The sequence below is a fragment of the Balaenoptera ricei genome, chromosome 14 (genome assembly GCF_028023285.1).
Source record: "Balaenoptera ricei isolate mBalRic1 chromosome 14, mBalRic1.hap2, whole genome shotgun sequence".
NCBI classification, from domain to species: domain Eukaryota; kingdom Metazoa; phylum Chordata; class Mammalia; order Artiodactyla; family Balaenopteridae; genus Balaenoptera; species Balaenoptera ricei.
Genome location: NC_082652.1, coordinates 35962078 through 35984871, shown reverse-complemented (window position 1 = coordinate 35984871; position 22794 = coordinate 35962078). Strand labels below are relative to the sequence as shown.

Below are 22794 nucleotides of genomic sequence, written 5' to 3'. Positions count from 1 at the left end.
TGCAGCAGGTGTGAGTTCTGAGTGCCGAGTTTCCAGAACTCCTCTCATCCTTAGATTTTTAGGGGGAGCAGATGGTCATTCATTTGGAAGAAACGTTTTCTATTAGGGAGCAATCTCAGCCAGGAAAAACTTAAAAAGAGAAAAACACTTGAGACTGGGGGGGAAAAAATGAGGGCTAACATCTTCTAGAGCCAATTCTACGTTTTTTATGTCTCCAGAAATAGAATTCCTTTCAATTCAAAATGTGCCTTTTGTGTGTATAGCTTTGAGAGAGTGTTTGTTTCTTCCTTCTGTTTTTTAGCCAACATCTTGCGATTCGTTGGCTGTGACGAGCCTTGCTCCCTGGTACTGAGGGACCCCAAATCAAGCCCTGGGGAAGCAGCACCTGCACAGAGGCACCTAGAGCTGCTCACAGGCCCTGCTGCCTCCCCCTCTTCGGGTCCCTGTCCTTACCAGCCTTTGCAGCTTCCCTAGACTCCTCAGACCTTCCTTTCAAGTTGCTTTGCTCTTTTGCTTTTTTTTTTTTTTTTTAAGTTTAATTTTATTTATTTATTTATTTATTTATGGCTGTGTTGGGTCTTCGTTTCTGTGCGAGGGCTTTCTCCAGTTCTGGCGAGCGGGGGCCACTCTTCATCGCGGTGCGCGAGCCTCTCACTGTTGCAGCCTCTCCTGTTGTGGAGCACAGGCTCCAGACGCGCAGGCTCAGTAGTTGTGGCTCACGGGCCTAGTTGCTCCGCGGCATGTGGGATCTTCCCAGACCAGGGCTCGAACCCGTGTCCCCTGCATTGGCAGGCAGATTCTCAACCACTGCGCCACCAGGGAAGCCCTGCTCTTTTGCTTTTTTTGCTCTTTTCCTTTTCCTAGGGTCCCAGTAGATAAGATGCTGTGTTTGTAGAGCCCTTTGGTGTTTCCAGAACACTTTCACATTCATTATTTTATTCTCATCACAAGCTCAGCCAGGAGGTTAGGTAGGGCAGAGATTGAGGTCTTGGAAAAAGAACTTTATGCTTATGGGCTATAGTTTCTAGATTTCTTATCTTGGAGAAGAATGAATAGGATTCACATAGAGGTTATGGCCTTCAGGAAAAGAGTTTGTTTTTGTGAAACCTCCTGTTATTCCCATTAACTGGTCTTCCTCCAACGATCTGTGATTCCACCACTTTGGCACTTGGTCATTGAATTAAAGTTCTGAGACAGCGAGAAAAGGGGAGATGGCGGGGGAAGGTCAGGGGGCAGGTGTCCCCTGAGGCAGTCCCTCGAGGCTGGCTGGTGTGGCCAATGTGTTCTGGAAGAGGAGATAGAAAATGCGGCTTCTGGCCTGACCTCTACCACCACCGAGCTGTGTGACTTCAGGCTAGTCACTCAGCCTCTCTGAGGTGTGTTTTCCTCATCTCTACATTACGGGGGAGGTGACAGAGCTGTAAGGTACGCTCACCAGCCATGTCTAACGAACACTCCTTGTTCTCATTGTTTGGATTTGTTGCTTCTCGGGTGGTCTCCTCTTTGAAGGCTTTGACTTTCCTGCCAAGTTAGAGAACGGCTGAGGTGCTTAAGAATGAAATAAATACATTCAGTGACCTAAGATAATAATTAAGAAAATGAAATGATTGAAATCGACTTTTCAATGTGAAGTTAAACTCAGAGGTTGCTTTGGAAGCAGAGCCAGTCGTAGAGTTTCTTTGGGGAAAGCACGTAAGTGGTTACGGTCGATTTAAATAAGTGCTCTGGTTGCCATGGGAACCTTGGTTCCTGGTTCTGCAGGTGTTTGGGTGTCCATGGCGGGGCCGTAGAGCGAGGTCAGCTGGGTGTTCAAGGATGCCTTTGCTGAGGCCCAGACCATCTTGCATCCAGCCAAGAACACGCTGTTTGAATTCTTTGCTCTTGGAAAAACTCCTCTTCCTTGTACTGGGAACATTAAGATGTTACTCATGTTTACTGAGTGTGAATAATGAGGCAGGTACTGTGTATGACAGTTACCCAGTGTTTTACATACTGTTTTTTAAAACCGAAAACTGACAGACCGCCAGTGTTCAGATTACTTCCAGACTGTCACCCAAATGTTCTGATTTATTGTTGGTTACATGACTGTTTCACTACTCAGAATTAACTGCTTCTGTGCTTGATGAAGCAGTTTTCTGGCCTTAAAAATAACAATGACCCACTTGATAAAACGACATGAGTGTGACTTCGCCTGGTGAACGATTTTCCTGCGAGGACCAAGAGAGGAACAAAGTAGTTTTCAGTATGACAGCAGTTCACACTGGAGAAAAAATAATGAAATGATTAAAACGAAGCTCACCAATAAGTTTTCTTCTTTCCTTTCTGTTTTAAAGTGGTGATGGGTGCTGAAAAAAAGTAGGGAGGTTTCAAACTAACCAAATTCCTGGTTTGAAAATGCTGTGGAAGCAAACTTTTCTGGGTGTGTCAGGACCCAGCTGCTCTTTTTTTTCACCTAAAAAAATATTAGAAGATTAAGGAATACGCCTAAAAATTATTCTTTGCAGCATCAGCCTTTCAGGACAGTGTATTTTGCTGAGCATTTGGTTCAAAGAAATTTGAGACAAGTAGTTTAGATGAAGTCTTCTCAAGCTGATCTTTCGATGAAAGGGAATTTGCCGTGAGACTTCTCAGCTTTTCCCTGACTTCTCCCATCTTTAGCCACAGTTGTGATTGTTAGGGTCTGCCAAATGTGTGGGCTTACTAGATCATCTTTTCTGAGACTTGCCTACAGTCCATTACGAGGTACTAGAGATTTCCCTCTTGCTTAAAGCTGCTTCCCTGCATCTGCCCAGCCCGGATGCTGTTAAAAGGATCATGAGAGAAGGACCTAGATTTTTTTTTTTTTTTTTTTTCTAAACCATGGTGGTGAAAATGCCACTTGTGTTCTGCTAACTGAAGCTTTTCTGTGTATCTTGAAAGCGGAGCCCGAAAGCTGTGGTGGTGATTGCAACAGAGCTCAGGGCGGGGACAAGTTTCACAATCCAGCCCTTCACCAGAGATCTTTTCACCAATAAAGTGATTCTCTGGCTCTTGTTGGTTTCAACCCCAAGAGCTCTCACATGCTGGGGGGATGACGGCCTTGCGCAGGGAGGCATAGGCGAGCCTTTCTGGATATTTCGAACATTACAGAATCTCTAGGCCGGCCGCGGCCCTGATGGTGCTCAGGCCTGGTTTATACATCAGGTGGCCCACCTTGGAGATTCCCCAGCTGCTGTCTGCTCGGGCAGCAGCTTTCCAGGACCACAGTGCAGCGTCAGGGCCCTGGCTCCGTCGTGATAAACGATGTGCCTGATCTCATCCCAACATGTTGCATCATCTTCTGGCCACTCTCAACATATCTGGGAGTCGTTCTGTTGCATCACTGCAGAAAACAACTAGCAAGATGTAACCCAGATTCCCTGCTCACTGACAGTGCAGGAGGGAGGGAAGGCAGAAATACCATTCATGGCTTGTTTCCTGAACCAATTTGCAAGGCGCCCTCTAAGCCCTCCATAGCAGAATCGACAGCGCGAAATAACCATCCCGGTGAGGAGTCACTCTTTGTCATATGTCTAAAATGTTCATCTACATCTTTGACGTTTTGTGTTATTTTACACAAAATGGCAATTTCAAGGTGGCTATAAAAAGGAAAATTCTGTTCTATTTTCCTTAATCATTGGTCCATACCTTCAAAAGTACAAAAATAAATATTAGGCCTGAGTTCCCAGTAGATAAAACAATTGGTTGTGTGTCTGAACAGTAATCTGATACATTAAAAAAAACCCAAAACAACAAAACTTTAGTTAAATCCTCATTTTGAAACTCTGAAAAAGACTTAATAATGCTGGTTTGGGTTTTGTCTTCACTGAGATATATAATCAGATAGTCAAGACTATCTAGCACTTTGCTTTTGCAATTCTGATGAGATTTTTTTCTTTTTTAATTTATTTTATTTTATTTATTTATTTTTGGCTGCATTGGGTCTTCATTGCTGTGCGCGCAGGCTTTTCTCTGGTTGCAGTGAGCGGGGGCTACTCTTCGTTGTGGTGCGCAGGCTTCGCATTGCGGTGGCTTCTCTTGTTGGGAGCACAAGCTCTAGGTGCGTGGGCTTCAGTAGTTTTGGCATACGGGCTCAGTAGTTGTGGCTCATGGGCTTTAGAGCGCAGGCGCAGTAGTTGTGGCTCACGGGCTTAGTTGCTCCACGGCATGAGGGATCTTCCCTGACCAGGGCTTGAACCTGTGTCTCCTGCATTGGCAGGCGGATTCTCAACCACTGTGCCACCAGGGAAGTCCCTGATGAGATTTTAAAGTACCTGAATGCATAAAAATATATATATAAGTGTATGTTATATACAAAATATGTTTATATATAAAATATGTATATTATATACAAAAAGTACATATATATATATATAAAACAGCTTTATGGAGGTATAATTTACATAAACTGTACATATTGAAAGTTGTATAATTTAACATGTGTCTGTACCTGTGAAACCAACATCACACCAGGATATGGAGCATCTCCATCACCCCCAAGAATGTCCTCACACCCCTCTGTAATCCTTTCCTCCAGCTGCCCACACACATTCCCTCCTCAGGTAACTGATGATCTGTTTTCCATCACTGCAGATGAGTTTGCATTTTCTAGAGATTTATGTCGAGTCATACAGTCTGTAGTATCACGTTAGGTTTTTTCATTCAACATGGTTATGTTAAGGTACATCCGTGTTGTACTATGGAACGATAGCTGATTACTTTTTATTGTTGAGTAGGATTCCTTTGTATGTGTCCACCACCATTTGTATACAGTTGTTTTATAGCTGAGGACTCCTGGTGAAATACAGTGTGGAAACTCATTTATATTGATAGTAAGGTTACTGCTCTGATTTTTCCGAAGACCCTTTGAGATGGTAAATACCTAACAGATGTAGAACGCTGGATAAAACATAATGGAGTAAGAAAAACACATTGCACATTTTCGCCCTGGGAAATGTTGGATTGAGGCTGCGTAATTAGCATACACCATTTCGAATTGGCACAAAGCTCAGTAGGGTTAAAGTAGACTTACTATTTGAAGAGTCTTGGTTCCTTGGTTTCATTAAACAAATATTTTGGGGCACGGCCTCTGTCTGGCCCAGGACTAGGCCCCATGGGGACACAACAAGGAACCCGACCTCTCTCTTGCCCTCCAGCAGTTCATGTCCAGTAGGTGAAATGAGACATAAAGAGAAATAATTACAAAGTAAAAGGTAGGCAAGAGAATGGCAATGAGAGAAGCACAAACAGCTGAGGATGTTTAGAGGTGGAGGAAACTGTTTCCAGCCAGGAGGAATCTGAGAACTTGCTTGTAGGTGGTGACATCCTAGCAGGGCTTTGAAGGTAGCTTCCAGTTGAAAATATATGCCTATGGGAGAGGATACCAGCAGAGGCCAAGAGAGGACGTTAGCCAGGGCCTGGAGGAGGGGATGAAGGGAGGAGTAAGTCTCGGTGTCCGCAGGGCTGGTCCCTCTGAGGGCTGTGCAGGGGCGTCTGTTCCCGGCCTGTCCCTTTGGCTTGTAGATGGTCATCGTCTCCCTGTATGTCTCTGTCCAAATTTCCCTTATTTATGAGGGGTAGGGCCCACCCAGATGCTCTCATGGTAACTTGCTTACCCCTAGAAGACCCTACCTCCAAATAAGGCCACATTCCCAGGTACTGGGATTCAGACTCCAACATATTTTGGGGGCGACAGAGAATTCAAGCCATAACCCAGGGTTGGGAGTTTGGGCTTTATCGTTTAGGCAAAGGGGAGTCATGGAAGGTTTTAGATCAGGGACACCAGCAGAGCTTCCGAATGTTAATCTGGCAATTTGTGCAAAATGGGTTTGAGAGGGGAGAGGATGGATGGGTCTGGGGGACGGCAGGAGGGGCCCTGTCGGGAGCCTGGCCAGGGTTCCTGGTGGGCGGCGCTGAGGCAGATGTGGCGGGAGAAGTGGGTCTGGCCGTGGAGGGATGAGCAGTGACCGAGTTGGAACGGCCTGGTGACCACTTCACTGTGCTTCACGCACAGTAGCACTGCTGAGATTTGGGGTCTCCGAGCATCTGTCAGTCCGTTGTCAACAGTGTGGATAAAAAGGACCATACCTTGTGAAAGAAGGTGAATTCGTTCATGGACTGTTGTTTGGAGGTTATGGCAGGATTGCCTTTATCCACAGAACGATCAGGACCTCATTATTCACCACCTTTGATGATCCGGAATCAACTCTAATCCTGCATGTGGGCAATTGGGTCTATTCTATCGAAGCAGCCCATAGTTTTAGTCTTATTGCAGATTTTTGCCTTATGGTAAAAATAATTATATATGTCCTGTCTGATGTAACTGGTCTTTGGCTGAGTTGGCACTAGAACAGTGACTGTTATGGATAATAGGAGTATATGGGCTCCAGCTAAGTATGATTGTTCCATAGTAGATACTGGTGGCCCAAGGAAAGCCATAGTGTGGTCCTGGTGGGCACCAAAAGGATGTTTACTGAATGAATGGATGAAAGAGAAAGCATGTGAATTTTTTTTTATTAAGACTATATTTTTTTGGAGTAGTTTAAGGTTCACAGCAAACCAAGGGGAAGGTACAGAGATTTCTCATAAACCCCTGTCCGCACACATGCACAGCTTCCCACACTATCGACATCCCCACCAGTGTGGTGCATTTCTTACAGCTGATGAACCTACACTGACACATCATCACCCAGAGCCCATAGTTTGCATTAGCGTTCATTCTTGGGAGAGAAAGGTTTTAGCTTGTTTTCCCTCCCATTGTTTTTTTTTTTTTTTTTAAATTAATTAATTAATTTTTGGCTGTGTTGGGTCTTCGTTTCTGTGAGGGCTTTCTCTAGTTGCGGCAAGCGGGGGCCACTCTTCATCGTGGTGCGCGGGCCTCTCACTATCGCGGCCTCTCTTGTTGCGGAGCACAGGCTCCAGACGCGCAGGCTCAGTAGTTGTGGCTCACGGCCCTAGTTGCTCCGCGGCATGTGGGATCTTCCCAGACCAGGGCTCGAACCCATGTCCCCTGCATTAGCAGGCAGATTCTCTACCACTGCGCCACCAGGAAAGCCTCCTCCCATTGTTAAGACTCATATGTGCTGAGTTTGGTTTTCAGGTTTCAGGCCCGGAGACCATAAGTTTGAACAACTGTCCGTGGCTGTGTTTTTAAAATGGAAATTGTGACATATGGATAGTCTTTGAAATGATTGTTCATGATGAATGAAAATACAGTGGCTTGCAGCTAAAATGAGGATTTGTGATATGATAGACTCTAGTTAAATCGAGCAAAGTAATGATGTACACTGTCGTTTAGAGTCCTGAACTGGTCATCTCATTGTGACCTTGGAAAACTTTTTTACCAAGGTGTAAGCATACATTGACTCTCTGGGTGAAGTGTGATACAGCTTTGATTTTGGGAGGGTTCATGTTACACAGCTGTAAAAAATGGCTTGGTATAATTGGGAGGATACAGTGACCAAAGATAGAAGTGCATTTTAAAAAACAGAACTATCATACGACCCAGCAATCCCACTACTGGGCATATACCCTGAGAAAGCCATAATTCAAAAAGAGTCATGTACTACAATGTTCGTTGCAGCTCTATTTACAACAGCCAGGACATGGAAGCAACCTAAGTGTCCATAGACAGATGAATGGATAAAGAAAATGTGGCACATATATACAATGGAATATTACTCAGCCATAAACAGAAACGAAATTGAGTTATTTGTAGTGAGGTGGATGGACCTAGAGTCTGTCATACAGAGTGAAGTAAGTCAGAAAGAGAAAAACAAATACGGTATGCTAACACATATATATGGAATCTAAAAAAAAAAAAAGGTTCTGAAGAACCTAGGGGCAGGACAGGAATAAAGACGCAGACGTAGAGAATGGACTTGAGGACACGGGCGGGGGAAGGGTAAGCTGGGATGAAGTGAGAGAGTGGCATGGACATATATACACTACCACGTAGTGGTAGTCTACGGCCTCCATCACCCCTTTCTATTTAAAAGCAAAGAAGCAAAATTCTTCTTTTTATCTTGTCCCTCCCCCTCTCCTTGTCTACACCTTCAGGGCTGGAGGTGGGCTGGGTTGTGGTAGCATCTTCCAAAGAAAAACCATGCTCCTTCTAAGCAGAGGGCTGGCGAATGTAAATGTCTCTACTTTGTTAAGTGTGGATTTAAAAGACATAAAGTAATACTGGGCTCGCCTGGACAATGTGAGAAATATGAAACTAGGTTATAACATTTTGGTCCTTTTATCCCCCAGTGTGATATAAATTAGAAAAGAAATATGTGTTCCTGTGTTTTCAATTCCCAGATTTTTTTTTTTTTTTTAATGAGAATGAATTGGCCCAAAGGAAGAAAATGTTGTTTTTATATCTGCAGAGAAACTCCTACTGTCTTAGGATTTTCTAAGCCCACCAAGTTCCAGGTGAGGCCTGTTTAAGAGCTTGCCACCATCCGTGGTCACCATCCAAAGGTCCAAAATTGATTACGGATGGGGTATCATAGCCAGTTCCCTTTTTGTATGGAAAAGCAGTACAGTTGTCCCTTGGGCTCCATAGGGGATTGGTTCCAGGACCTCCCACGGATACCGAAATCCACGGATGCTCAAGTCCCTTATATAAAATGGCATAATATTTGCATATAACTTATGCACATCCTCCTGTATACTTTAAATCACCTCTGGATAACTTATAATACTCAATACAATGTAAATGCTATATAAATACATAGTTGCTGGGAGCATGACAAATTCGTTTTGCTTTTTGGAACTTTACAGAATTTTTTTTTTTTGCGTGAATATTTTCAATCTGCTGTGGGTTGAACCTGCAGATGCGGAACCGCCGATCTGGAGGGTCGCTTGTACTGAGAATGCCGGGTGGGCAGCTGCAAGCTGAAGGGTGACTGGCAAATATGGAAGTTGAGAGAGGAGAGAAAGCACAGAGTGACTGGACCCTGAGGGGGGAGGAATTTTGCAAACCGAGGCAGGGGACACACAGGAAAAGGGCTTTCGAAATTATTGTGACTTCTGTAGCAGAATTTGAGGAAATCATTTTTCCTCTTAAAAAAAAGAGGAAATGATCAAAAGAGTTATTCAGCGGCTCTGAGAAGAAAGATTTGGATTCCCGAACCACAGAAAGTCACCCTTGGGGTGAGCATCACGCCAAAGGCTGAGGCCGCAGCTGTTTTCCGGGCCGCACCGTGGGAACATGGGGAATGAGCGCATCCGGGCACGACTGGGGCGGAGGGAGCTCTGTGATCCTGACTCCGAGAATGAGGAGATGGGATGTGAGTTCGAGAAATGGAATCCTGTACAGTGGAGTGGGGGAAAGCAGCCTGCAGCGGCGATGGCCCTTCCCCAAAAGAATTGTTAGGGGAACGTGGGCCTTCGTTAGTGTTGGATTATTCAGCCGCCAGAAAGCCGGGGTGGTGCTCCGGCCCTGGAGGCCTCCGCGCTCGCTCGCCCTTCCCCCACTGCAGACTTGAGCTCTGTCATGTATTTCCCCAAGTGAGGAAGTTAAAACTAAGAATGCGGACTCCACGGCACACACGCGTAAACTGTATTTCATGCTGCTGGGCGCGCCCCGCGCTTGGAGATGATGTCATTTTTAGCAATGCAAGTTTGCTCCGAAGGAAGGTACCGGCCGCTCTTATGGTAAATCTGAAAATGACACTTCACTGTCTGTTGCAGCCGAGTTGGGACAGCCTCTCAGTTGAGCCGCTGGGCTTTCCTTCAATCACCTTTCTTTCAGGACTGTAGAATTTTTTCTGTCCTCAGGGTTAAGGAGGGTGACCCGTCGTGGGGAAAACTTATTCTACTCATTATGCTGTATGATCAGAGAAAACGGCTGAGAAGTAAAGAGGATTTTAGGGTTTGGAATCTAACTTGCCACTCTAAGTAAGGAAGGAAATTAATTCAAGAAGAAATGGAAAAAGAAACAGCTTACAATTGTGGTTTCTCCAGCAAGTGTCTCCTTTGTACTGGGAAACAGACAATCTGCTATACGTACTCTTTCATTTTGAGCACATTGCCTTGGTCTAGGGTCTGTGATTTAAGAAATGTACAAAGGGGCTTCCCTGGTGGCGCAGTGGTTGAGAGTCTGCCTGCCAATGCAGGGGACACGGGTTCGAGCCCTGGCCTGGGAGGATCCCACATGCCGCGGAGCGACTGGGCCTGTGGGCCACAACTGCTGAGCCTGCGCGTCTGGAGCCTGTGCTCTGCAATAGGGGAGGCCGCGATGGTGAGAGGCCCGCGCACCGCGATGAAGAGTGGACCCCGCTTGCCACAACTAGAGAAAGCCCTTGCACAGAAACAAAGACCCAACACAGCCAAAAGTAAATTAATTAATTAATTAATTAAAAAAAAAAAAAAAGAAATGTACAAAGCAGGGACTTCCCTGGTGGTCCAGTGGTTAAGTATCCGCCTGCCAATGCAGCGGACGTGGGTTCGATCCCTGGTCCAGGAAGATCCCACATGCTGCGGGGCAATTAAGCCCATGCGCCACAACTACTGAGCCCGTGCTCTAGAGCCCACAAGCCGCAACTACTGAGCCTGTGTGCCACAACTATTGAGCCCACGTGCTGCAACTACTGAAGCCCGCGCACCTAGAGCCTGTGCTCCACAACGAAGAGTAGCCCCCACTAACCGCAACTAGAGAAAGCCTGCATGCAGCAACGAAGACCCAGCACAGCCAAAAGAAAAAAAAAAAGAAGAAATGTACAAAGCTGTATTGTAATCTGATTTTAATTAGGATGCATCCATCTGACTTCGAGATTCATTAGATGCATTTTGTATTTCAGAAATGTATTTACCCAAGCCTTCTGACTTTTAAAACTTACATGGTTTGTCCTAAGGAGTCAAGCAAAATATTGAGCATTTCTTTCCTTCCACATTATTAATTTCTCCAGGCAGGGATCTAATTAAAAATGTGCAATGTAGCAGAAAAAGATAAGATGAGAACTGTGATTTGTGTGTGTGATGTGCTTTAACCTGGAAGAATGCTATCTGGTTTCTTCACTCTCTCGTGGGGGGAGACTTTTTCAGATTGTGGACAGTTAGCCTTGGGGACCAGAGTCACCTCCTCAGATTGTCTTGCACATGGTTTCAAATGGCCAATTTCTTTTTTATAAATTTATTTATTTATTTATTTTTGGCTGCGTTGGGTCTTCGTTGCTGCACGCAGGCTTTCTCTAGTTGCAGCGAGCAGGGGCTACTCTTTGTTACGGTGCGCAGGCTTCTCATTGCAGTGGCTTCTCTTGTTGCAGAGCACGGACTCTAGGCGCACAGGCTTCAGTAGTTGCAGTGCGCGGGCTCAGTAGTTGTGGCATGCGGGCTCAGTAGTTGTGTCCCATGGGCTCAGTAGTTGTGGCTCACGGGTTTTAGAGCACAGGCTCAGTAGTTGTGGCTCACGGGCTTAGTTGCTCCGTGGTACATGTGATCTTCCCGGACCAGGGCTTGAACCCGTGTTCCCTGCATTGGCAGGTGGATTCTTAACCACTGCGCCACCAGGGAAGCCCCTCAAATGGCCAATTTTTTGATCGTCAGTAGACACAGTGGATTCAGATGGAAGTGTCTCTTCTGCTGGTGCAGAACCACTTTTCCTTCATGTAGTTCTGAAATCCCTTCTGTTTCAAACTTTATAGCCACTGCTGTATTTATTTTTGGCAAAGTGTTACTTCAATAAAAAGTTCATTTATTTATTCATTGACTGGTAGAACGATAACAAAAGAGAAAGCAAATCCATTTGTCACAAGCAGTTCCTAGAAAATCAGTCCACTGTCTTAGCAATTTCTAAATTAGAACACTGAGACCAAACTTTGTAAAAGTGAATTTCTGTGTAAAAAAGGAAATTTGTTAAAATAAATTTATTCATTTATTTTTGGCTGTGTTGGGTCTTCATTGCTGCACGCGGACTTTCTCTAGTTGCTGTGAGCAGGGGCTACTCTTTGTTGTGGTGCGTGGGCTTGTCATTGCAGTGTCTTCTCTTGTTGTGGAGCACGGGCTCTAGGTGCGCAGGCTTCAGTAGTTGTGGCACATGGGCTCAGTAGTTGTGGCTCACGGGCTCTAGAGTGCAGGCTCAGTAGTTGTGGCGCACTGGCCTAGTTGCTCCGCGGCATGTGGGATCTTCCCGGACCAGGGCTCAAACCCGTGTACCCTGCATTGGCAGGTGGATTCTTAAGCACTGAGCCACCAGGGAAGTCCCCTTAAAAAGGAAATCTTGATGCACGCTATAATATGGATGAGCCTGAGATGAAGGGGATCAGGACAGACCACCTCAAAACATGCCACTTTTCCATATTGATTATTTTGAGCTGAAGGCCATTGAGAAACCTCAGAGACAAGACCTTTCTACCCTTCCCATTTATTCCCAAAAGCAGGGTGTGAGTTTCCTGCCTCTCCTATATCGGGATGAGGGGAGTGACCCTAATCACCAGAGACAGAGAGCCAGCACAGAGAGAAGTCTGTGTAAACAAACCTTCCTAAAATAGCCGTTATCGCCCATTAGTGTCCTACCCGCATTCCCACAACTTATTGCCCCTAGAAGCCCAAACCCCCTTTCCTTTGTCTGATTCCTTCTCCACATTTTATCATCCTTTGTTAAAATGGTACATAAGCCTCTGAGTCTAACTGCTACTTTGAGTTTTCACTTCTTTCCTGAAGCCCCCATGCACATAAAAATATTCATATCAATAACATTTGTATATCATTCTCTCCTGTTAATCTGTCTTTTGTCAGTTTAATTCACAGGCTTCAGGAACAAATCTAAGAGGGTACAGGAAAAGTCCTTTCCTCGCCTACAAGGACATTATGCTAAGTGACATAAGCCAGTCACAAAAGGACAAATACTGTATGATTCTACTTATGTGAGGTTCCTAGAGTAGTCGATTCATAGAGACAGGAAGTAGAATGCCGGTTCCCAGGGGCTGGGGCGGGGAATGGGGAGTTAATGTTTAATATGGGTGCAGAGTTTCAGTTTGGGGTGATGAAAAAGTTATGGAGATGGGTGGTAGTGATGTTTGCACAACACTGTGAATGTACTTAGTGCTACTGAACTGTACTGTTAAAAATGGTTAAGATGGTACATTTTTTTTTTTAATTTTTATTTTTATATTTATTTTTGGCTGTGTTGGGTCTTCATTTCTGTGCGAGGGCTTCCTCTAGTTGCGGCAAGCGGGGGCCACCCTTCATCGCAGTGCGTGGGCCACTTCACTATCGCGGCCTCTCTTGTTGCGGAGCACAGGCTCCAGACGCGCAGGCTCAGTAGTCGTGGCTCACGGGCCTAGTCGCTCCGCGGCATGTGGGATCTTCCCAGACCAGGGCTCGAACCCGTGTCCCCTGCACTAGCAGGCAGACTCCCAACCACTGCGCCACCAGGGAAGCCCAAGATGGTACATTTTATGTAATATGTATTTACATACTTACGTTACTGTACCACAGTTTTTAAAAAATGGAATTGCTATGGCTGGAGTGAACTGCTCTATGGAAAACTTGGAGCAGTAGCTGAATGCCAGACACCCAAGTCTGCCCTGGGTGCGCATTCGGAAACTCTGGGAGATGATTTCTCACCTTTTCGTGTGGATTTTCCTTGTCCCTGGGGAGGTGGCTATTTCCCCGGGCCTGGGTGCTCCCTACAAGGGAGGGGAAGCACCTCTTCTCCATCCTCTGTCCCATTCTGATTGATACTGGGCGGAGCTACACACACGGAATGAAGCAACAAGAGTTGACTCCAGGTTTTGGGGGGGCAAGCCAGTGACTGGAGGAGGGAGAGGAGTTTACTATAAAGTCCGTTCTTGGGAGAAATCTCAGTCAAATGAGTGCCCCCAGGGGGCCTCTGGGTTTTCAGTTTGTGCAGAGCGTTAAAATAAAATACAGGTAAACACTAAATGCAGGGAAAAGATCCTTGCCTTGTGGAACCACTGTCTAGATGGTCCTGTGCCAGTGATGTGTGGTTATTTCAGAGCAATGTTCTACTTGCAGTGCTGGGGAGATGGGAGGAGAAATCAGATGAACAGATAGACGTGAGCCCATTGCTGTTCCCTTGACAATCTTGTGACGCTCTCGCGCAGTCCTGTCCGACAGAACTCTCTGTGATGTTGGAGATATTCACTTTGTTTATTTAATACCATAGTCACTGTGGCTATAAAGCTCATGAAATGTGGATAGTGTGACTGAGGAAGTAGATGTTCAATTTTATTTAATTTTAATCAGTTTACATTTAAACAGCCGCCCCCGCTTAATGGCTGTCTTCTTGGAAAGCCCAGCGCTGGCTCACCTTCTGGTGTTTGATTCTTGTCCTGTTCACATGACTGTGGACCCTGAAGCTCGACTGGGTTCTGGGAGGACTGAACCTCCTGGGTTCAGCTGGGTTAGACCTGAGGGTCGCTCTGGGGTTGTTATTATGGACACTGGACTCCCCCAAACCTTGTCAAAAGTAGGCCTAGTGTCATTAATTAATTGTTTGATCAATCAGTTACTGATTAACGATTAATACTCATTTATTAAGCCCAATAGGACAGACACTGTGTTGAAAAGTGGGGATGTTGTAGAGAACAGAGCCAACAGGCGTTCTTGCCCTCAAGGGCCCCGCGGTTGGCGGGGAGGATGAACTCTGGATGAGCAAATACAAGTGTGAATGGAAGCAGGTGAGGCGAGGTCTCACCTCCCACCAGTGGGAAGGAGTCTTGGTGGGGGTGACATCAAATGGAGGCACACTTTGTCCCATTCTGTTTTAACAGGGACACTTTGTCATGTGGTCCCTGAGCTCTGATTCCACTCTTCCAGTCCTTTTCTTCCAACTTCCTTCTCATTAGCATCTCCTGGGCCCATCTGGTGCCTTGACACGGTGACTGAACTTGTAAAAATGGAGAGCCCTTGTCTCACCCCTCAAAAGGGCTTCAGAGGAGAGGAGGGGAGGGGAGAGTTGGGGAGAGTGGACAGGGCTGTGGGGCAGCTCACTGCCCGCCCCCAGGGGTGCCTGAGGCAGCTGATCGGGGCTCCCCCTGGAAAGGATGCTGTTACAGACGTGACCCGAGGCTGGGATGGGGGCCAAGGCTGTAGCCCAGTCAGCCCCCGGGCTCCAGCCCCGCCGGGCAGTGACTCTGTCCCGTTGGCTGCTGGCCCTTCCTTGGCCGCCCCCAGCTGGGTGCAGTTTGCTGATTTAGTAAATGTCCACGGAGCATCTTCCAAGCACCCACTGCCCAGGGGCCCCGGGGTGACGCTTGGGCTGCTGCCTGGGTCTGGGGCGTGCTTCTCAACTCTGGCTGCACTTGACGATTACGTGGGGAGTTTTTGAAAGGTACAGACAGCTGGGTCCCCCCGCCCCAGACCAATGAAATTAGAATTTTGAGGGTAAAGGCCTAGGCATTTTTTTAAAGCTTGCTGGCCGGGATACTATCCCGCGGATCCAGGGCATGGGGGCAGGCCTGGGAGTCCTACCTGGTGCCTCCCCATCCTCTGGGGAGCCCCCTGGCTGCCCCCGTGGAAGTGGCAGCCCGGTTTCTGTCAGGATATCCTAGTAGGGCTGTGGGGCTGGACACCCCCGCCTCCCCCCATCACACCCCCCTGAAATGAGACCTGGGGACCTTCTGGTGCCTCAGGGATCGTGTCCTCATGCACAGATATGTGGCCGTGAGCTCAGGTGGCCCCCAGTGGCTTCCAGCTGTTGCTGCTTTCACATGCAGGGCTGGAAACTTGGTTGGAGATGCGATCAACCTGAAATCCACTGAAACCGGAAATCTAGAGCAGTAGGAGTGAGGAGTAGGGGTGAGAGGTAGGGGTAGGGGTGAGGGGTAGGGGTAGGGGTGAGGCTTAGGGGTGAGAAGTAGAGGTAGGGGTGAGGGGTAGGGGTGAGAAATAGAGGTGGGGTGAGGGGTGGGGGTGAGGGGTAGGGGTGAGAAGTAGAGGTAGGGGTGAGGGGTAGGGGTGAGAAGTAGAGGTAGGGGTGAGGGGTAGGGGTAGGGGTGAGGGGTAGGGGTGAGAAGTAGAGGTAGGGGTGAGGGGTAGAGGTAGGGGTGAGGGGTAGGGGTGAGAAGTAGAGGTAGGGGTGAGGGGTAGGGGTAGGGGTGAGGGGTAGGGGTGAGAAGTAGAGGTAGGGGTGAGGGGTAGAGGTAGGGGTGAGGGGTAGGGGTGAGAAGTAGAGGTAGGGGTGAGGGGTAGGGGTGAGGGGTGGGGGTGAGGGGTAGGAGTAGGGGTGAGGCGTAGGGGTGAGAAGTAGAGGTAGGGGTGAGGGGTAGGGGTGGGGGTGAAGGTGAGGGGTAGGGGTAGGGGAGGGGTGGGGGTGAGGGGTGAGACATAGGGGTGGGGGTGAGGAGTAGGGGTGGAGGGTGAGGGGTGGGGGTGGGGCGGAGAGAAAGGAGGGCACTCCAGGGAGCTTTCCTAAGTTATGCGCTAGCTCCGAAATCATCACTGCCTTCAGCTAAAAGAATGAAATGTGTTGGAAAAGCAAGAACTTTCTTGCGCTTGGCTGGGCGGTGAGGGGCTAAGTCCCCCGAGTTGGGTGGGGTGGGGGGCCGTTCCTCGTCCCTCGGCATCAAAGCTGCGGGGTTTGGGCCCCTCGGCCCCGCTCAGCCATGGCCAGAAGGGTTTAATGAGGGCTGTTATCTTCCGGCACACGGATAAGACCCCAGAGCAGACACATTTTCACATTCAATCCTAAATGCTCAGAGGAACCAAGTTTTTCTGAGATTACACATTTTTCCAGCATTATGCTGTGCTTGAGCCTGCAAAACAATGAAATGGAATTTTTCTTTCTTTTCCTGTAGTTTCTGGGACCACACAGAGGATGCTTTTGGTAGGTGGGGTGCTGGGGGCTGAGGGCTAGTGTGGACCTGGACCGAATTAGATGCTCAGGCTGCCTTCTCACCCAGCTTGTGGGCCCTTTTGGAACAGGCCTGGGTGGGTGCGGTTGCTTCAAATTGAAGGCAGTTGCCAGCGAGACTGGCTGCTTCTGTGCGCTGGGAGGGCCCTGCAGGGTACAGGCAAGCACACGGCTATAAAGTCCAGTCCAGGCCCTTCCTGATCATTGGAACTGGGAGAAGTCACTTAACCTCTACGAGCCTCTGTTTTCTCATTTGTGAAAAAGGAATAATGTGTATAGTGGGGCCTTGATGGGGGACGTGGCGGGAATGAGAGAATGAAGAACGAGGAAGGGAGGTCTTGCACCTGCTTTGCCCCTGACCCCTTGAGCAGCCCGCCCTTCTTTTCTGTTTTACTTATTGGGCTTTCTCATCAGTTTTCCTTAAAAAGGCTCCCACCCAAGCGTCTCAAAATCCGCACACCCAGGCCGCACTGCAGACCGATTGAATCAGAGCCTCTGAGGGTGGGACCCAGGCATGGGTAGTTTTTCACAGGTCCCTGGTAATTCTAACACACGGCCAAGGTTGAGAACCACTACCCTACAAGACCAGGTGAGACGGGTCAGTGAGGTGTTGGGACACTCCCGCTGGGGCAGTGCTGTCGGCGGGCCCTCCTGGAATTCTGAAGGGTTGCCTTGCCTGTCCTGGCACGTGAGGTAGTTCCTGGCATGTGAGGTTTTGAGTGTCATGGTTTGGACCCTCAGGGAGGATGCCAGAAGTCCATTACATTTAGCCATTTGTAATTTTTTCCGGAATGTAACTTTGAACTCCAACCTGCCACAAGGCCGGGGCCTGATGGAGTCACTAGGCTGGCACCAGGCCCCCCGATTCCACCCTGAGCAGCACACAGCAACCCTGAGGACGTGATGCAAAGCCCATTTCTTTCTGGGAATCGGTCCCAAAAGGGGGCTAGCTGCTCACTCGTGCTGGTGTTGGAAATGAAGAGAAAGTGACGAGGTTCAAGAGAGCTGTCGTTCCCCGTCAGAAAGAGAGGCTGGGGGCTTCCCTGGTGGCGCAGTGGTTGAGAGTCTGCCTGCCAGTGCAGGGGACACGGGTTCGAGCCCTGGTCTGGGAGGATCCCACGTGCCGCTGAGCGACTGGGCCCGTGAGCCACAACTGCTGAGCCTGCGCGTCTGGAGCCTGTGCTCCGCAACGGGAGAGGCCGCGATGGTGAGAGGCCCGCGCACCGCGATGAAGAGTGGCCCCCACTCGCCGCAACTAGAGAAAGCCCTCGCACAGAAATGAAGACCCAACACAGCCAAAATTAAATAAATTAATTAAAAAAAAAAAAAAAAAAGAGAAGCCGGGGTGAGCCAGGAGCCGGCTCGCCTCTGTGCTGTGAGCAGGGAGGGCCCCTGGGGGGTGAACTCCTGGTTGGTCCCTCTGAGCGCCCAGGGGCTCTGGGTTGTCGCGGTCTGTTCTGGGCTGAGGTCCAGCCCTGGGTCTGAAGGACTTTCCAGCTTGTTGCCAGGGTCTCTATGTGATACACAAGTGCACCGTAAATGGGATTTTTGAATGGTTCCCATTCTGCTTCCTTATTTCTGTCTTTAGCCGTGTGGACCGGGGCATCTTTTTAAAAGGATCTGAAAACAAATAGCGTGAGGTGGGTCTCCAGAGGCTCGCTGCTCCCTTTGCTGGTGTTGGGAAAGACGGTGCCGAGATGAATACACAGGGAGCCATGGGAGGCGAGGGCACCCGGGGTGTTTCTCTAAAACACAAACCAAACGGCCCTGACTTACCTTGGAAAAGCCTCCACAAAGCAGCGAATTGTATAAGTTTGTCGGTGAAATAAAAGCCCAGTTTGTGAACAATGTCCACATCCAATGAGATTCATGGGCCAAGTTTTTCTGAGTTGTCTGTTTCTCCAGCCTTTAGTGGGAGGGGAGCTGGGGGCAGGTGGATGCAAGAGCTGGAGGAAGGAGGGGGGCAGGGCCGGACTAGAGGAGACCAGTGATCCCCGCTGGGTCAGCCTGGAGAGAGCAGTGACCTGGAGCGTCTTCATTCGGGTTCAGCCACGGGGGCCGGGGGTGTTTGCAACAGCAGCCAGTAAAGAGAGATGCCACCTTTTTCTTCGGCAGTTATCGTGTGAATGTCAGACCCAGATATGTCACCAGGTACAAGACGGTGACACAGTTGGAATGGAGGTGCTGCCCTGGCTTCAGGGGAGGAGACTGCCAAGAAGGTCCCAGAGACCCCGTGAAGACTCCCCGCCCCACACCCGCTCGGCCGAGAAACAGCGTGAAGAAAGCCACAGGTAACTTCTGACTTGTGCTCTGCTTTGCAGGCCGCCACTGCTCCTTCAAACTACAGGATTTATGAGTTACAGTGTCGAGCTTTCCAAGGTCTTCCCAAAACACGCATATATGCCTGCAGTAGACACACGGCACACAAATTTATTTGCAGAAGCAGTAGCGATCGGAAGACAGACTTTTAAAAAGTAAATTGCTTTGTTAGGGCCAACTGGTTGTGAAAGCCAAGGCCTTAGAGTGGGAGATGCTTCTGGTCTCAGCCTCGTGTGGCCTGAGGCACAGACAGAAGAGAGTCAAATGTAATGAGGTAATGATGCTTGGTTTGTTTTTACTTTACTTTTCATGTACAAGCTCCCATAAACCTGAATTTGAAGAAACTAAAATTGTTTCTTTTTCAAAAAAAAAATAGGTAAGTAGAATCATTCTCATTCTGTTTGGGGTGAGATATCTGCAAAGCTAAGCCCCAAGTTAGAAGTATCCAATGAGGCTGTTCTTAAATTTGCTTTTGATTTTTTTTTTAAGTGAAGTAGCACAAACTCAATGAATAGCTTAGAAAGCAATGATAATTTTCACCTTGGCTTTTAAGTGTAACACTAAGAAACTGACTTTTATGGATAAAAATATTTTGACATTTTATTCTACATCACTTTATCTTTCTTCTTTTTTAAAGTTCAGTGAGAAAAACCTAGATTTTCTTATGAGTTAAATGTTTAAGTCGTCTTTAAATGATTATATTTTCCCATGAGGTGTTTTCATTTTTTTTTTTTTTTTTTTGTCTTCATTGGGTCTTCGTTGCTGTGCGCGGGCTTTCTCTAGTTGTGGCGAGCGGGGGCTACTCTTCGTCGCAGGGCGCGGGCTTCTCATTGAGGTGGCTTCTCTTGTTGCAGAGCACGGGCTCTACGCGCATGGGCTTCAGTAGTTGCGGCGTGCAGGCTCAGTAGCTGTGGTGCACGGGCTTAGTTGCTCCGCGGCATATGGGATCTTCCCGGACCAGGGCTTGAGCCTGTGTCCCCTGCATTGGCAGGTGGATTCTTGACCACTGTGCCACCAGGGAAGTCCTGTGTTTTTGGTTTTGAAACTAGTGGTGTTTCCCAATATTGTCCGTAAAACAGATTTTAAAATAATTTTTATTATAAAAGTAATGCATATCTATTACAGAATGTTTATAGGAAAAATATTTAAGTACACATAATCTCACCACCAAATGACAACTACTGTTAACATTTTACTATAGAGCACTATTCTCTTTTCTATTTCTGTGCATACATTTTGTTAAAGAAAAATTCATTCATTCATCCCACAAATATTTATTGAGCTTCTATATCTGCAGGCTCTATACTAGGTTCTTAGGAAAAGAGAAAATCAAAGCAGACACAGTCCCTGACCTCATGGAAGGCAGACACTAGACAAGTAGTGAGGGGGCGTGTTGAATCATAGTGGGCAGTTTATTTCTGTTTTGTTTAGTTTTACTTTTAATTTTATAAAAGTTTAAACATACATGTAGTTTAATGAGTTCAGTAGCTTTATAAGGACTATTAGGAAAAGCACTGATTCCCTTTCTCTCCCACTTTCCCTTCTCAGGGGTAATTACTTTAAACTCTTTAAAAATTAAAAAAAATTGAAGTATAGATTTACAGTACTATATTAATTATAGGTGTACAACATAGTGATTCAATATTTTTATAGATTATACTTTATTTAAAGTTATTGCAAAATAATGGCTATATTTCCCCGTGTTGTCCTTGTTTCTTATTTATTTTTTACATAGTTTGTACCTCTTAATCCTCTACCTCTATCTTGCCCCTCCCCACTTCCTTCTCCCCACTGGTAACTACCAGTTTGTTCTCTGTATCTGTGAGTTTGTTTCTGTTTTGTTATATACATCTATTTGTTTTATTTTTTTAGATTCCACATATAAATGATAACACAGAGTATTTGTCTTTCTTTGTCTGACTTTTATTTCTCTAAGCATAAAACCCTTCAGATCCACCCATATTGTTGCAAATGGCATTGTTTCATTCTTTTTTATGGCTGAGCAATATCCCATTGTGTACATATACCACATCTTCTTTATCCACTCATCTATCGATGGACACTTAGGTTGCTTAAAAATATGGAACGCTTCACAAATTTACCTATCATCCTTGTGCAGGGACCATGCAAATCTTCTTTGTATCGTTCCAATTTTAGTAAATGTGCTGCTGAAGTGAGCACTGCTTTAAACTCTTTAGATGGTCTTTTGGAATTTACCTCCACACCCCTTGACTTCTCATTATGGAAGGTGAGGATTTAAGTCCCTTTCATCTAACATGGGGCTCCTATACTGCCATCCTTTCCATTCAGTTATACTGTGTTTTTATCTGTTCAGTATTTATTGGTTACATTGTAGTAGTTATATAATGTTTACAGCTGAGCTCTGTAGTGTACTATGAATATGCTGCCTTTCCTACACTGTTTTTGGATTTCTCTAGAGTTAATAAGTATGTTTTCCTTTGCTTGGTTTTCTATATTATTATCCCTATTTCAACCCAGACTCTCCACTGGTTATCTACATGTCCCCTCGTTATGTTCAGACACATCGGTTTCATCTTCTTGAAGAAATCTCTCCTAGAGCCTTCTCACCTGCCCCACCTGGACTGGTCATCTGCTTGTCCTTGTTCACAGCTGCCACCCTGTGACCTTAACTGACTTCTCTCCCATCCGTTCCCTGCTTCCTGTACCCCCTGCTTGCTCTTTCTCAATGTATTCCCTTGTTTTGGTAGAGCACATCTTCTAGTAGTTTCATGAGAGGATTGCATGGGAGGTAAGCTTTTTGATATTCTGAAAATATTTTCAGAATATCAGGTTGGAAATAATTTTCCTTTAGAATTTTGAAAGCCTCACTCAATTTTCTTCTAGTTTCCAAAAAGGAACGTTCCTACACTGTTGGTGGGAATGTAAATTGGTGCAGCCACTATGGAGAACAATATGGAGGTTCCTTAAAAAACTAAAAATTGAGTTACCACATGATCCAGCGATCACACTTTTGGGCATATATCCAGAGAAAACTATAATTTGAAAAGATACATGCACCCCAATGTGCATTGCAGCACTATTTACAATAGCCAAGACATGGAAGCAACCTAAGTGTCCATTGACAGGTGAATGGATAAAGAAGATGTGGTGTGTATATATACAATGGACTATTACTCAGCCATAAAAAGAATGAAATAATGCCATTTGCAGCAACATGGATGGATCTATAGATTATCATACTAAGTGAAGTAAGTCGGACAGAGACAAATATCATATGATATTACTTATATGTGGAATCTAAAAAAATGATACAAATAAACTTATTTGAAAAACAGAAAGAGACTCACAGACATAGAAAACAAACTTACGGTTACCAAAGAAGAAAACTGCGGGGGAGGGATAAATTGGGAATTTGGGATTAATATATACACACTACTATATATAAAATAGATAAACAACAAGGACCTACTACATAGCACATGGAACTATACTCAATATTTTGTAATAACCTATGTGGGAAAAGAACCTGAAAAAGAATATATATACATATATATATATATATATATATATATATATATATATATATATATATATATATATATATATCTGAATCACTTTGCTGTACACCTGAAACTAACACAACATTGTAAATCAACTGTACTTCAATT

The 22794-nt window shown here is 46.4% G+C and overlaps 1 protein-coding gene and 1 non-coding gene across 3 annotated transcripts in view; one reads left to right on the top strand and one right to left on the bottom strand.

The window, feature by feature from the left end:
* The window catches only part of EMILIN2 (elastin microfibril interfacer 2), a 51513-nt gene that overhangs the window by 5390 nt on the left and 23329 nt on the right, over positions 1 to 22794 (top strand). For both annotated transcript variants that reach the window (XM_059894615.1, XM_059894614.1), the window contains exon 3: positions 18941 to 19116. In XM_059894615.1, the coding sequence (XP_059750598.1) occupies positions 18941 to 19116 (176 nt within the window). The remainder of the gene's footprint in view (positions 1 to 18940; positions 19117 to 22794) is intronic.
* Positions 21219 to 21325, bottom strand: LOC132348292 (U6 spliceosomal RNA). Its single transcript, XR_009497419.1, has one exon. It is a non-coding gene; the product is annotated as a U6 spliceosomal RNA (small nuclear RNA).